Raw genomic sequence first — 16,170 nt, 5'->3', positions numbered from 1 at the left:
ATATGACGTCTGAAACTCAAACTGAAAATACAAGAGCAGAAATGAAAACTCCACGAAAAACCCAGAAAAAGATTACTTTCAAATCAAATTGTTGTATTGCATATTTGATTTTATGAAGACCCATTTTTTGTGCATAAAAATGCCCTTACATGCATTATGTCTATGCAGTCTGGTTCAGCAAATTCTGCTTGGAGAAATGTTATCAATAAAAACTGATAATTTTAAAAAGAGATAAACTCTATCTCCAGAAAACTGTGGATACTATCCCAGTGTTACTTGTCTTGTGTTCTAAATACCACTAGATACATTTAAAAGAACAAAGAATATTCCACAAAAATATTCCAAACTTTATTCATTTCCATTAAATACTAGAAAGTGTAATCAGAAGCCAACTCCACCTGTTTTAAGAGATAACATAATTTGTAACTTCTATATGTAGATACTTCTACATGTGGATATTTTGTTTGTCACCACTTTTACTACAGTGGCTTGATGGGTAACATCTTGATACATAATATAAATGAAGACTCAAAACTAAAATGGGGTTGGGGCTGACAAGTATCTGTACCAGGATTGCTAGCATCACAGTCTAGAAACTTGCAGTCATCCTACAGATTAGACACAGTGTCTACAGTGAGAAAATATGTCTTAAAAAGGAGAACACAGCTCCTACCTGAAAGCATTTTAAGACAAAAATCTGCCATATAATCAATTTCCTCTTGTAAGGTTTATTTTCAATAATACCAAAGTTAGTACCACTTCTCAATATATTCTTTTTTAATATATTTTTCGAAACAATGCAAAAACATGCATTGTTCTTGTTTTTTTTTGTTTTTTTGTTGTTTTTTTTCCAACATTAAAGATGAGAAGAAAAAAGAAAAGGGAGAGGTGAAAAGGGAGAGGTGAGGACACGCAAAAATTGTCTTGTTTTCATGGTACAGACTGTCCAGGGCCTCACTCTGTTCAAGTTTATTTTTAAGACTGACACCTTGGTCCAGTCCCACTTTCACTCATTTCAGTTAGAAAAAGAACCATACCTACTCACTTCTTTTTTCTCTCTCCACACGAAACATCTTGGGAGCGTGTTCCCCCTCCCAGACACATCCCACAGGGCTGCCTTCCGGGCAGCAGGTGCAGGGCCGCGCCGAGGTCCCTGCCCACACTCCGAGCTCAGGGACGCGCTCAGGCCCTGCCAGCACACGTCAGGCTCACACCCGCCTGGCTCACAGGCAAACCTGAGCTGGATGGCAGCCTCCATGGGAATCCTGGAAAAGGTGTGCACTCAGAAACCACGGCCAGCTTTTACTAACCAGTTCTCCAGCTAATAGGCAAGAGTAATGTCTCTCCAAATTATGCTTGTATTCATTAATTATGGGACCAAGATTAACTTGTGGTCTCAAAACAACTACTGCCCAGCAATGCCTTCATTCTCTGCACAAAGGGAAAAATCCTATTAGCATGTTTATTGAAAGGCAGAAATTTCAATTTATTTAAGCATGCTTTTAATCCATTCATTAACTCATTGTAATCACAGTTTAAATGAGTGAAACTTTTCACTATTCCTGAAAGCCCTAATTTAAAGAAAAAAATGCTGAGCATTTTCTTCTTTAAGGAAAGCAAACTGTAAAATACCTGTTTTATGAGAAATTTCACTCATATTTTGATGTGCTTTGATTCTTTATGTGACTTGTGAGAATGAAGGTATTACCTTTTGTTATATCTATAATAGCTCATAAAAACCAGCATTTTTAAACAGTAAGGCTCTTTAAGATACCATAAATGAATTAAGGTAAACATTTCCTACCTAGGGTTTTCAACCAAGAAACGGGATCTACAGAATACAATGACACTACTGCGTGTGATGGCTCTCCTTGGTGTACTCACAAAGCAGCAAGCCATTTTTGGGGCCACATCTACAAATACTGAGTATGTACTCAGTGTTAGATCAAATTCCAAACCCCTTGGAAATTAAATATCACTGTGTAAAGCTCCTACATTGCCCTTTTTAGAAAGGACCACTCAGAGATTTGTGCAAGTCCAGTTTACCAGCTGCTTATACACCCAGGCTTCTGTTACATGATGATAGTGAAGTAAGGAAATGTGATGTGAGCTGGCAGTGGTGATTTTATAGTGATTGGCAATTTGTATCAAAACTCCAGACAGCCATTAGAGAAGTCATATTTTAGTGAAGTACTGGTAGAGAAGCCACAAATCCAAGTGCCGCAGCTGGGATATTTTAAGAACTCTGTCTCAGGGTAGAGGTATGCTGGCAAGATACATATTGTTTTTTCATTGATCACAATGCCAGAATACCAAATATTATTACTGAGCCACTTGCTTAATACATAAAGAATATTAATCTCCAGAGCCCCAGTTATGGGCCAGGTATATTCACGTAAAAATAAACTGAGAAATTAAATTAGTATTCTTAATGCTATTTAGGAAACAAAAAGTTCAACAGAAAAAGAAAGTAAAAAAAAGAAAAAGCTGAACAGCCTAAAACCTATAAAATAAAGCACCTCTGTGCATGCTGCCTGCTGGGAGCAGTCCTTGGCCCATCTTTTCCCTGAGCCACAGAGACACAGTCTTCAAGAGAGCACAGCTGGCCAGTGCCCAAAGCACAACAGGAAGAATTTATCATCTTACCTGCCTGGCACTCACACTGTCTCCTTGCATTGCTTAATTAATTTCTGCAGACATAGTATCTGTTTCTTTCTGAGGAGTTTAAAAGCAATTATATTGCTTTTCCACTTCTTGTATGTTTTGTTCCTTTGGCTACGCTGGGCCAGATTTACTGTGAAGCATTTGTGTGTGCATGAGGTTGATCCCCATCACAGGTGATATTTTAACAGTCCTTCCTAACTGTTAAACAACACAAGTAGTATTTCTCAGCTGTCAACATACATTTATTTATTAGATTCGTAATCTCATTGCACAGTAAATGTCTGTGTCGAGCAAGTGGCAAATCTCCAGAACTTTGGAATTAAGATTTTGTTTGGAAAAGTCTCCAAAAATGTGAATGTTCATCTACAGTGTACAGAGATTATTTGAGATCTTAGAAACTCCACAAATAGGCTGGAAACTTTTTAAGATTTTAACTTCTTATAGCATTTCCAAGCTTAGCAATGAATTCCAGCAAAGGCTGAATGGACTTAAAATAAAAAAAATTATAAAATTAATGCCTTCAGAAAAAAACCAGAACAGTCTGTTTTGATGCTTGTTTTGATAAAGGTGGGTTGTCTTTCAGAAATGAGAGAAAGGTTGAGGGTTCATTTATTTTCAGCTTTGTATAAACTGTTTTGATCTCTGCTGCAACCATCAGGAACTAGAACAGAAGTACAAGGGAAAAAAATTGTTTAAATGATGCCACTTTACTGTGATCATTTAAGATCTAGAATCTAAAAATTATTTCCTTTGCAATGCCAAAGAATTACCTGGGCTGAGCACTCTTGCTGTGAATGGAACTTGAATTAGAAAGGGAACCAGCACACACAGAGCAAACTATCCCTTTGTGCTTTTTAGTATTTAAGTGTTCAAAACCAAACAGATGCAAAAAAAGTTGAGAACAGGTGAAAAAGAGAAAAAAGAGTCAATATAAGTTTGTCTTTTGAAGGAAAAAAGAAACAGAGAAAGCAGATATCAATCTGATAGTCATTCAAAATTCCTTATGGATGTAAAAAGAAATCACAGTTCTGAATATCTAAACCAGAAATGATGGACTCAAAATTATTCCAAAAGGCTGTCAACATAAACTAAGTCTTTAGATTGCTACTGAATAGACTGAACCAAACAAAGAGCTAGTCATCCTTAAATTAATTCAAATGGTACTTGGAAATATTTTGTTTTTAGAGAAGATTTTTGTGAGGTGAATAAGGACTTTTTTTGGAAGACAGGAGGAGACAGACTTAAGATTGCTTTTTTTGATCAATGGTGGATGATTATCACAGCACAGATTTAAAGTTGTGAAGTCTATACCCTTCAGAACATTCACATGAAAACATGCATGTTTCTTTCCCTTTTACCTGCAAGCTCAACACTTGTTTCAAAACCAATGCTTTAATGGGAAGTTAGGGTGGGTGTCTGTTTTTTCAGGGGGAGAGACAAACACTTCCAGAAGTATCTGTTTTCATTCCTACATGGAATGTAAGTAAATTCTGAAACCTTGAAAGTTGCTCTCTAATGAAACATCACTTTTTGGTTAGCCTGACTACAACAATCCTCTGCTTTTTGATCAAGCATCACCTGCAGCAACAAATTTTACCACTCAAGAGCAACTGGCTCAAAAGGTCTTAATCAGAGCATTTCCTTGGCTCTCTCTGAATTTTTGATATGACTATCAGAAATAGCCCTAACAATGCTAAAACTGAAACAGCAGCTAGGCAAATGAGTCATATTCTTCTTCTTTACAACTTGATTTTACAGATTGAAATATTTCTGATGATCACAGACATAAGTAGGAATAAAGACACTGGTCACTTCAAAATTTACTGCTTTACTGATTAAGAAATACCATGAAAATGTAAAATTAAAAGAGCACTCGTCTCTTGCTGACAGTGACTAAATGAATTATTGGCAAATATCTGTCTATTACCAATCAAAGAACACTTGATTGAAGAGAACATGATGTGTACCTGCTATCAGCAATATTTAAGGTGCCTAAAGTGTCTAATTCCAATTCTACAGTTCTACTGTATGCATTAATAAATAAACAACAAATGAGTTCTCCAAATTGCAGCTACTGACTGCAGAAAAATTTGACAGCATCAATGAGGAAACCTTCAGTAAAGCAATTCTCATCTTAATGAAGAAAATTTCTTGCAGATTACTTTTTCAATACAGTATAAAAAACAATAAAGAAAACCACTCAAAACTAATTTCCATAAAGGTCTAATGTATAAAATGAACAAATACCAAGTGCACAATAATTGTCTCTGTCGTTCATGAGTGTAACAAAAGCCTTGGCTCAGGTAGCTCCATTATGTTAACCTTGCTCACCACAGTAAATAGATCCACCACGTAGTACAATGGTTTACTATGAAAGGGCTGAAGAATGAGGGTACTGTTTCATCCAGGCAGAAGATGAGACAGAATGTCTCTTTGAAGCAGTCTTGATGCTTCAGAGGTTTGCAGAAGGTAATGGAGAGAGATGATGTAGAAAATTGCCTCCTACAGGCTGAATTGGTGTGGTCCCTGGGGTTTTCGTCCTCCCACCCCCTACCTGCACTCCCTGCCATTCTCTTTAGGACAGAGGAAAAAGTAAATCTTTATGACCATGGCTATTCTTACATTTTAGAAAGATCACTGTGTTGGGAATCACCCTACACTTCAGTAAGGAACTACATTGTCTAGCACCATGCTGCTCTAAAAGTTAAAAGATTTAACTACAAATATTTTTTTGGGCTGCATGTCACTGAAATTCTCTAAACAGAGATCAGAAGTAAAGGAGTGAATGATACAGGCAGGAATAGACAGTGAGGGCTCTATGCATATGCATTTTTTTGGTTTTTGCTTTTTCTCACCCACACTACCACACTACCACCATCCTTGCCACACTATGTGATTGCAGTTAGGAAATAAAAGACCTCAACTGACCATCTCAAACTCAAAATACCAAATTGTACTAGACAGGAAACCTTGCAAGATAACTATTGTAAGAGTTTCTCTGAACCTGCCAGTGATATGGTCCTCCTTAACAAGAATCTGGGCATGTAATTTCCTCAACAGTGACTTACTGAAAAATAAGAGGGTTTGGGAGTCACGATTTTGATGAATGCTCAAGATTAAATTATCTTTAGATAGAATATTGTTATAGAAATAACAGATTTCAACCCACTTGCTCTTAGAAAACTCCTTAAGTCCAGCACTCCTGGTTTTCAATTCACAGACATTTCAAACACTATTTTAGGGTCTATTATTTTTGATTATGGTCAAGAGAAACTTCGATTTTCTCACCTTTGCAGTTGCCTCGGTAGGCTATTTCCAGCTGAGGGTCCTTGCATTTTGCTCGTTGGAACTCACACCGGGACAGAAAAGTTCTTCCATCAGATGCACAGAGTGATTTCTGAGGGGAACCTGCACAGTCCAGGCTGCATTCTCTGTCTTTGTCTTGGTCCACTCTCAAAAACTAGGAAAAAAAAGAAATTAATGCTGTAGGAATGTTATCCCCATGTGAAAACTGCTCTGTGGTCCCCTTCCCTAGCAAAGACATACAAATGAAAAGAAAGTTTTGCCTTTTTGAGTATTCAGATCCTAGCTGATTCATTATATCTGGGGTTTTTCCACTGCTGCTGTGAAATGGCAGTGACTACATGATCTCCATAACATACACTAAATCCAGTATCTCAATTAAAGAGTCTCTGAATCTCTTTCAACCATCATGAACCTCAAAACAGTAACTTGGAGTTTTTGGAGTGAAAATGGTGATGGCAGAAGCATTCTTCACAAGAAAAATGACACAGCAATGGATGCTTGTCTATTTTATTAGATATGTATTAATTATTCCAGAATGACAAGCCAAAAAGTCTGTTCTGAGACCCAAGTAGAATTTTTAACATAAATATTCTCATTGTGGATTTCAATGCACTTCTTTCTAGTTTTAACACAAAGTACACTGAACCTGACCTAATTGTTCATCCCTCCAATGCCAAGACAGGAAGGCTGATGAGTTTGGCATCATCCTTGGCACTGTGAAAAGAAGGAGCTTCTCACCCTGAAACATGCTGCCAAAAAAAAACCCTAATCAGATCTGATGCTGCTACATGCCAGCCAAAAACAAAGACAGATAAAAACAAAGGTATTACTTTATCTTCTGAGCTCTTGAGAAACTGGGACTAGGGAGAAGGTGAACTCAGTAAATGCTCAGATGAATTTCTCTCTCTTTCTGCTTCTTCTGAACAAGCACAGAATCAAGCAAGGCATACAGCTACCAGGAGGTAATCACTGTCCTAAGCATCATGAGGTGCCCTAGAAAAGATCTGCATCCAGCTAAAGTCTTGTTTTCATTGGTTCTACTTCATCATTACAAACCTCACGTAGAGAAAATTTTGAAATTCAAACGAGAAAGTGAAATTATGAGGACAAAAATTTCAAGGGGGAAAAAAAAAGAAAGCACTAAGAGTAGTATCTAGGATTAAAAATTGAAAAAAAAAATGCTACGTATAGTTCCCCTGCATTTTATTACACATAAGAAATATATAAAGAGAGTTATACATCTCCATAATCTTCCACTTAAAACTGTGGTCTATTTCCATTTCCTATCATTTAATGTGAGGAAATACAGATGTCTTTCTGGAGAGTCTGCATGAAAACGGAGAGATTATCTCAAAGGTATCACTTTAAAATATTAGTAATATGGTTGACTTTTACCAGAATTTTTATATTTTAGTCGCATACTAAGATAAAAAGGAAAGCTTCCTTTTCCCAACATTTTTGAGCAATTTTTCACTTTTAGGAATAATTAACTTCAGAAGCAAATTACTCACAAATTACACACAAACCCCAAATCTTTCTCCAAGGAATCTAGCCACAGAGTTCCAGAAGTGAAGGAAAGATGTTCCTTGCTCCCCATGTCAGTATTATTTTGCAGCTCCTCGCCGACAGAAATTAATAATTAGGTGAGCTGAGTGGGAAGGGAGAAAAACTGAAGTAATCTCCCTTTACCTGCACAATGAGTAACAGTGAAGACAGGCATCCATGGCTCTGAACAACCTCCAAACCATGTTGGTCTCCAGGGCTTGCCTGGGTGCCCTGATGAGATGAGCTGTGCTGTGGGAGCCAAGTGAGGCTGTCCTAGCTTCCCTTTCTCGCCTGGGAGACATCTGCAGGACTCTGAGATTTGGCCTACCCAGGACTGTGAAAAGGATTTCTCAATGAAAAATGGACCCCATGGGGGCCCTGGCAAACAAAAATGGATCCAGTCCTCTGCTTTGCCTCCAGCTTCCCCTGTGGATTTGGTGATGGCAAGCCAGGTGATCTCCCTCTTTCTATTTTGCAAAGTAAGGAATACAGCCTTTCACTGTGTAGAAGTCTACCCCTCTGTAATGGCTAGGCACTTTGCCACCCTTAACTTACCCTCAGCAACATCCCCATTGAGCAGAGAATTGGTTTTCAAAAGGACAGGAAGGCTTTGTGACTCACAGAAAATCATGCAGCAGATCAGGGGACTGAACCCAGGCACAAAAAGAAAATCACTCACAGCAGGAGTTGAGCCCCTGCACCATTTCTTCCCCAGAGTTTCCTCACTTGTTCTGTTTTGAACTGTTGCAGGAGTTAAGATGGGTATGCCTAACAGTAACACTGTGGACAGAAAATCCCCTTAAATTGTCTGAGGAACAAAATCCACTCCCTTGAGAACATGATTGTTCACAGATAAAGCTGTATTTTAAAGGGCATTTATCCAAAGAGTTTTATTTAAGTATTTTATTATTTCAAAGCCTTAGAGGAGATTAGGGCAAATTAAGGGCTCAAGGATATTCAAGCAACCTGGAAAAGCAGAGGATGAAGACAAAACCACTTAAATGGCTTATTGGTTAGCCAAACCTCACTGGAGAATTTGGGTTGTACATTTAAACAAATTCAACCAACCTAGTGTAACTGAGGGATTTAAGAGCAGGAAGGACAAAAAGGCAAGCAATTTTAAGGGAAGACAGCATGAAAAAGAGACTAGCAAATGTACTCAGGAAAAAAAAAACATACAGAAAGTATGTGATTGACATTTGGAAAATACTTCATTGTCATCTTTACTACAGCAGTGTGGTACAAGTCAAAATCAGTATTGCTTGCTCACATAGCCAAAAGAATTGATGAGCACATCAAAAACTAATGCTGAAAAAAGAAAGGACTATGGAATTTCTCGTAAGAAAAGAAAAACAAGCACAGTCGGTGACAGAAAAGCTGGGATCACACTGGTGCACATCTTAGAGCTCTACTTTCCTGTGAAAATAGTACTTTTGATTAAAATAGGACAGTTTAGAGAGAGAGAAAAATGGTTCAATACAGACCAGAATGTGACTCACTCTCAGTACTGATTCATCTATTTCTGCCTTTGAATTCATTTAACAAATGTGTTATTGTACAAACACGTGATTCACTGAAAGACAAGCTTAAAGCAGCATTTCTGTTGAATGCTGGTAACGACTGAAATTAGGCCAACAATAGTCGACCAACCTGAGATGGAATTATTTTGAACAACCAGCATAAAGTGGACAATCATGGTTAACCCCTATTAAAAAGCAAAACACTTTTAACTTAGAGGTGTTCTTGCCCTAATGTCACAGAAACCAGCCTAGTCATGTTTCAAAAAATTGGTTTCAACTAAAAATTATTCCACAGATTCCAGACTCAGCTGGAATTGCTGTAACTAATCTTCTCCTTTGCATTTCAGTATCATTCATTTCACCTTTCCAAAGCACTATATTTGACAAGACCCAGCTTCCAAAGGAAGTACTAGGCACTGCTTTAAATTCTCATGTAGTATTTCTGAGAAGAAAGAACGATAACAGGGCTATAGCAGAAAAATGTTTGATTTTAGGTTTACCTCATGAATAAAAGCTAATCACCAAAGTCACTAGATATACCCACTTGACAGGTATAAGCATTTCTGAAATATTATTTACTGTCATACATTTCTGGCATTATGGAATTCCAGTGTTTTCCTTCACTGTCTCACACTTCAAAGAATCTTAATTCTGGATGAAATGTATCACTGATGGTCCCAGTGATCTTTCATCTCTCTGTTACTGAAGTTCAGAGTATGAAGCAGTAGACACATGAAACCTTGCTTAAACTGGAGGAAAACATTTCTGCTCTGTTTTTTGCTGGTTTCCACTCTGATTTATCTTTCACCTTTGTTTTTGTCACTGGTGCCACATCTGGGCTATGGACAGTCAGGATGCTTATTTCTCCAACCACAAGCAATGTGCTGCACTCAACAAGAAAGTTTTTCCAGTACCTTAAGAGTAGGAAATTGATGGTTTCCTTACTGTGCTATTGAACTATTTATTAAAATAGTATGTGTATAACCCTGCTCACTGTTATGGTGTAACACATAATCTTTACCTTACCCTGCTCACTCTTGCGCAGGGATTCAGTGTCATTCTTCTGGTCTACATCATCGCAAGGGCAGAAAAGGTCTTCACATAAAACTGAGTCACATGCACACCTTCACCTTTCTGGTGCACAGATCTGTGACCCCACCCTCTAAAGTTCAGAGAAACTCTCCTTGCTTCTAAGCAGATGACAGAGTATAAGGTGAGAAAAACGGTGCTTGGCTAGAGAGCCAACAACTGGATACAGCTGCAAGCTGAACTGCCAGCCCAAGAAAGCAGAAGAGTCAAGAGCAGTGTTACAGTCTGGCCATGGGGAGCACCAGCAGCTCTCTGTATTGCAAAAAAAGCTGACAACAGACACACTTAGGCTGAGGTGTAAAGATTAATTATTGAATCTGGCTCAAAGCCTCTTAAACAATAATGGGAAATGCTTTACTCTACATTTCATAATATAGTGCACAACTGTAGATTTTGTCTTTTGTTTGATGCCACTGTTTGATTAATCTGAGCAAGGCAGGACTGTTTTCCCCCATTTTTTTCTTTTTTTTTCTTTTTTTTTTTTTTTTTTTCCTTAAATTTGTCTCTAATACTTGCAATCCTGTAGAAACATCCTCAACACACATAGGCTGCACATAAAGAATAACTCATAACCATGCTAAACCTAATTTTAATTTGCCCTAATATAAGTTTTCTCAATAAAGGTGAAGACCAGGAAACCACTTGGAGTCTGCGGACTATGAAAAAGAGAGACATTCAATTCCATGCATTTAGATAGTTCATCAGAGTTTTTTAACTAACCTTTCTGCAATCTACAGATTCCTTCAATTTCGACTGGACCTACATTCCCTCCACTGACATTAGGTATTTAAGCACATTCACAACAGTTTTTTATTTTATTATTTTTTGTGGACCCCTTATAACTGATATACAGACTTTCTCTTTGACCAAGTGAATGCTACTTTCAGAATCTAAAATACAGTTCAAGACTGTTTGATAAAACAGGAGACTAACACCTCATCTTGGAGGGCTGAAGGCCAGAAGGGCCTGAAAAAGAAGCAGAAGAGAGAAGATAGATGATAGACATCACTGATTTTCTTGGAAAAGCCTACTGCAGACTACAGCTTTGAAAGGCAATTTCTTTATTCTACATCTGGTTACTGTGAGATGCTGAATATAATGGTCTGACTTCTCTGCTGCTGGCATGGGAGGTCTGCTAACAACTATGGAGCAGTGCACTCTAAAGTGGCTCTGTGCTAAGAGCTTTGTGCTGGTGAAAAATGTGCTGATTTACAGTGATTTATGTAGTCATGCTGTCCCTGTCTGATAGCTGCCTGACAGGCAGATGTGGAAATCTCCAAGCTAGGAATATTTTTTTCCTTCTGGGCTTGTCTACAGTGGAAAAATGAGTTAGACAACAACAACACGTGTGTGTGTGTGTGCAGGTATGTCTGTGTGTCTGCATATATGTAGACATATGCAAGTTATATTCTGTAAAGTCACATTCCCATGTGTATTTCAAAAAAAGTCAATGATGTTTAAATATCCATGTTATACTCTGTCTTAGAGAGCATTCCAATCAGCTAGCCTGTCTCAATCTGCTTCACTGAAACACCACTAATCTTCTCAATGTTTATTTCTTTACTCTTCTCCCAAGGAATGAAGCAGAAGGTGATCTTCATGGGACCCTTCCAACTCATGTTCTATGATTCTAAAGTAAATTTACAGAACAAACTTTACTCATTCCAATTCCATGGGAAAGCATTCAGCCCTAGCACTGAAATGGATGGGAAAATTAAGTTCTCCTCATCCCTGTTATTAAGGGCAGTACCAGAAAATACCTTCAAAATACCTGCTCTGTATAACTGCTGTACTCAACCAATATTAAACAGATTTGTTCATCTTGTACTGTCCCATTGAAGCAAAATGGTCCTTAATGTCTGTTCCATGACCAACCCAGAGCTGTGTACTTGAAATTGTGACCTCCTTTTGTTTACAAACATACAGAACATCACCATTAAGGTTAAGCTTGCATGAAGGCATTTACACAGAAGCCATCACACACTGGGCCTGTGTGAAAAAAACGACTGCAAGGAGACCTCACTGATGTGTATAAATACCTAAAGGTGGATGTCAAGTAATAGGACAAGAGGAAATGGGAAGAAAGTGATGCACAGAAAGATCCACCTGAACAAAAGGAAGAACTTCACTGTGTGGGGAACTCAGCACTGGAAAAGATTGTCCAGAGAGGTTGTGGAGTATCCCACATTGGAGATATTTGAGAAGCAGCTGGATGCAATTCTGTGCAGAGTGCTCTAGGAGAACTCTGTTAGAACATCAAGGCTGAACCAGATGCTCCACTGTGGTCCCTTCCAACCTGACCCATTCTGCAATTCTGAGACTAATCAGATATTATTCTAGAGCCACAACATGCCCATGCTTGCGATTACAGTGAGCAAGGCCATTTGCACTCACAACAAAGAATCTCATCAAAACATTTCTGCCTCTTCTCAAGGGTTCTTGGTGTGCATCAGAATGTTCCCATTATATTGCCCTACCAGACAAGTGAGCAGATTAATGATTTCAATAATGTTATCTCAAAATTGAGAAAAAATTAACATTTGTTCTTTAGAGCTCATTATCCCTGTCTGTGCAAAAAATTAGTGACCCAGCCACAAGAGTGCAGCACTCTCCAGGGCAGCAAGCCATGATCACGGTGTCATAGTGTGGAACTAATTGCGTAGACTACAAAAACCAGAAATTGGCAGCTTTAGGATATGCTTCACCTGCCTTGGAAAAGACAGATCATGTCCTAAAAACATCCCTTCTACCTTATGAGCTGGAGAGTCTGATAAACTAGCTCTCCTGTAATTGTTTCAAGTCCTATCAGAATAACCTATCCCATAGTGTCAAAAAAACCCAAAGGGGAACAAACTGTCCCAGTCCCAGGTTTCTGCAACAGAGGTGGGCTCTAGGTTTCAAAAATAACTAAATCAATGGTCTCCTGTAGGTTGTGCATTTGCAGGGGCACACAGGAGGCAGAACTGTCTCCAATACCTGCTGAGACACCGTTTTATTGAAAAGGGCTGTGTTAAACCTTTGCACACAGACACCCCCCACCACCACTACCTTTGCTTCATTATACTTCATGAAACTTTTCATATGTAACTGATATATAGCCTCTTTCCCTATAAAATTTTTCCATGATGGTTGAAATAAACAGCTGAAATATGCAATTTTACTGAGTGGGAAGTTGGAGACTGGGTTTGTTGGAGTTTGCTTTTTGTGTTGTGGTGGTGCTTGTTGTTTTATTTTTTTTTTAATCACTCAGGATTAGTACTCAAAGTCAGCTCCAAGTTACCTACATATCAATTAGAACAGTGTTGTGCTTTACTCCCTCGGTGCCTGGAGTGCAGCAAAGATTTTGGAGCCTCCCTGCCAAAACTACAGTCTCCTCTTGTTACGATCAGCACAGAAAATTATTAAACAGTGTTGTGCTTTGATTGATATGTTTTGCTTTGGCATGTTATTTTTTAAATGTTTATTGCTTTAACAGGTGTTTTTTTTAAGTGACCTCTACTTTGCTGTATTGATGGAGGGATAGGGGGGGTGAATGCCAGCACATCCATAATTTCTTTTTACTGCTGCTTCACAAATTACTAAAAAAGGCAGAATATTTCAGCTGTGCAACTACATAAACTAGGAAGGATTAGGCTGAAACTGAAGCAAACCATGACATACATTCTTTCTTGCTTTCAAGAAAGCATGGACACATAAATGTTAGAAAATGCTACAAGTCCAAATCTACTCTTTTTTCCTCTCTCTGTCTTAAAAAGAAACTCAAAGGTAGTGAAACCATACCTCTTGAAGGGCTATTCTCTTCAGTAGCTTAATTTTAGGATCTGGTTCCATTCCTACTAATGTAAATATACAGACACAAAGAGAAGCAGGCTTGGGCTCCAACTGGGTAGCACTCAGCCATGGTGAATCACCCTTTCAGAAGGACCTTCCCCTGATTTATTTGAATGGTTCCATAGTACAGTCTTTTCAAGCACAAAGCACTCACTTCAAATGGGTCACGACAGAAGCTGCAAAATCTGAGCATCAGAAACAATGTATGAAAAATGCTTTGGCACTGACCCCATATAACTAAAAATAAAGTAATGGTCTTACTTTTCAAGACATGATAAATACTATAAGTGACCCTAAAACACACTTTATCTGACTACAGTCATTCATTTCCAAGACGCAGACTCCTTCATATTTCATGAAACCACTTATTTTTGCAAACTCATCCTAGTATATTCACTTTAGAAGAAAACAGCCAACACATTTAGTACTGTAGATATTTAGAAGCAATAAAAGTGCACCTCAGCAAGGGCAAATGATCTGCAAATGACCTTTTCTTTTCTTCCAAAAACCAGGTTACCTGACTTTTCAGGGGTAAGAGAAATCTTCCTGTGATTTTTATTAAAGTTATTTTTAACTTCAGTTTAACATAAACAGCTAGTTTTTTTTTTCATTTTGCAACATCCAAAAAGTTAAGCAGAATTGAAACTTATCCATTTCAGACGATCCATTGCCTGAAAATTGAAGGTTAGATTGGGATAGGAAGCATGACAGACTTGTACAGTGCTCAAAGCAAGCTAACATCATCTCTACGTACATGTAACTGTAAGTTAGAGAGAGCTCAGCATTTTCATTTTATCAGTGTCCAGTGGCATCACTTCTCTTGGTTTCAGAGTATTACCAGCAAATTATACAGGCTCAACAGAGTCAAAAACCTACAGATATAAAGACCTTTGGTTACCATAGACAGGACAAACTAGCATAAATTTAAGCTGAAACGCAAACTGAAAGGCTTTCTAATCTGAAGGTATTCTGTTCTGCATCTACTACAATCCACTAGTTGCTGGCTGTGTCATGTGTCCACTGCTCTGCATTTGCCCCAAGTCAGTGGTAACTTCATGCCCTTCATTCTTGTGGTATTGTTATTCATAATCTTTTCTTTGGCAGGTTGCTACCATTTACAGCGTTTCTTCTCAGTTGCCAGAAGTCACACAGGGAGAAAATAAACAGAGAAACAGTAGGATGCATTGTCTATGTATTGAATTATCCTCTAGTTTACTTAAGCTTTTCATAAGTACTGACCCAGCTTTCAGAATACAAGTGGGCTAGCACAACCATCCTGTTAGCCAGTTTCTTGAGACACAGCTAATCTGTTTGGCTGGTATCTTTCACAACCTCAGCAACAACTTGGGAAAATAGACAAGTTTTATTTCTTAGTGTTGTTTAGAGGCCGCTTGTTTGAGAAATACTTTGGCTTCCAAAATATTGAAAGGCTACTTTAAAATGCAAATAAAATATAAGTCAGTATTTCTATATTTGAGAGATCTGTTTTAGGATTAGTGAATATCAGTGCACACTGTTTAAAGTGTCTGAGGGAGCTTAAACCAATAAAACTAAAGGCAATGACCTATAACTCAAAAAAGAAGTTTTAAGTTAAACCTCTGCAACAAACGCCAGAAATCTCCAGCATACAGGACATACAAAGCTCTGAAAATGAGCTTCTAGATGATCATTTCCAGTGTAAGGTATCGCTGTTCCTGGAATCATGAAAGGGGGACTTCCTTTCCAGCTCACCTTTGCTCTCCCCCCACCATGCTGAAGCAGCAGTCCAGCTGCAATTACACTGAGGGATGTCAAAAAAGAAAACTTCATAAGAAGCACTTACCTCTGTGAAAAGGAAATAGTTTATTAAAGGAATAGAGGGACCCCCTCAAAAGCTAAAGTGAAACAGTGCTGGATGTCGCACTGCAGACTCGTAGGGAACAATCTCTCTTTGTGGGGGACAGAAAGGCTCAGCTAAACAGGGCTTTCCTATATCTGAATTTCTATGCAACTCTATTTAGTGCCTATCACGATTGGCAGGCAACTGGCCACTCTCCATATGGCTGGTTGCCTTCTCTTCCTAGGGAACTAAAGAACACAGAGGCATCTCAAATGACGAAGACACAGTATGAGACAATATCACAACAGAGCATTTCTTTTTATAATTTAAATCAAGTAAGCAACTGATTCACGCAGGGAAGAAACTCGATAAGACATCAAAGGTTTAATCCCCAAG

General features: G+C 38.3%; 1 protein-coding gene across 6 annotated transcripts in view; it reads right to left on the bottom strand.

Moving 5' to 3' along the window:
- SMOC2 (SPARC related modular calcium binding 2) overlaps nt 1-16,170 on the bottom strand; it is a 138,065-nt gene that overhangs the window by 86,837 nt on the left and 35,058 nt on the right. For all 6 annotated transcript variants that reach the window (XM_059469401.1, XM_059469402.1, XM_059469403.1 and 3 more), the window contains exon 2: nt 5,953-6,124. In XM_059469401.1, the coding sequence (XP_059325384.1) occupies nt 5,953-6,124 (172 nt within the window). The remainder of the gene's footprint in view (nt 1-5,952; nt 6,125-16,170) is intronic.

This window comes from Ammospiza nelsoni, chromosome 3, assembly GCF_027579445.1.
Source record: "Ammospiza nelsoni isolate bAmmNel1 chromosome 3, bAmmNel1.pri, whole genome shotgun sequence".
NCBI classification, from domain to species: domain Eukaryota; kingdom Metazoa; phylum Chordata; class Aves; order Passeriformes; family Passerellidae; genus Ammospiza; species Ammospiza nelsoni.
Note: the sequence above shows the minus strand (reverse complement) of the source record. Positions and strands in the feature narration are given on the sequence as shown.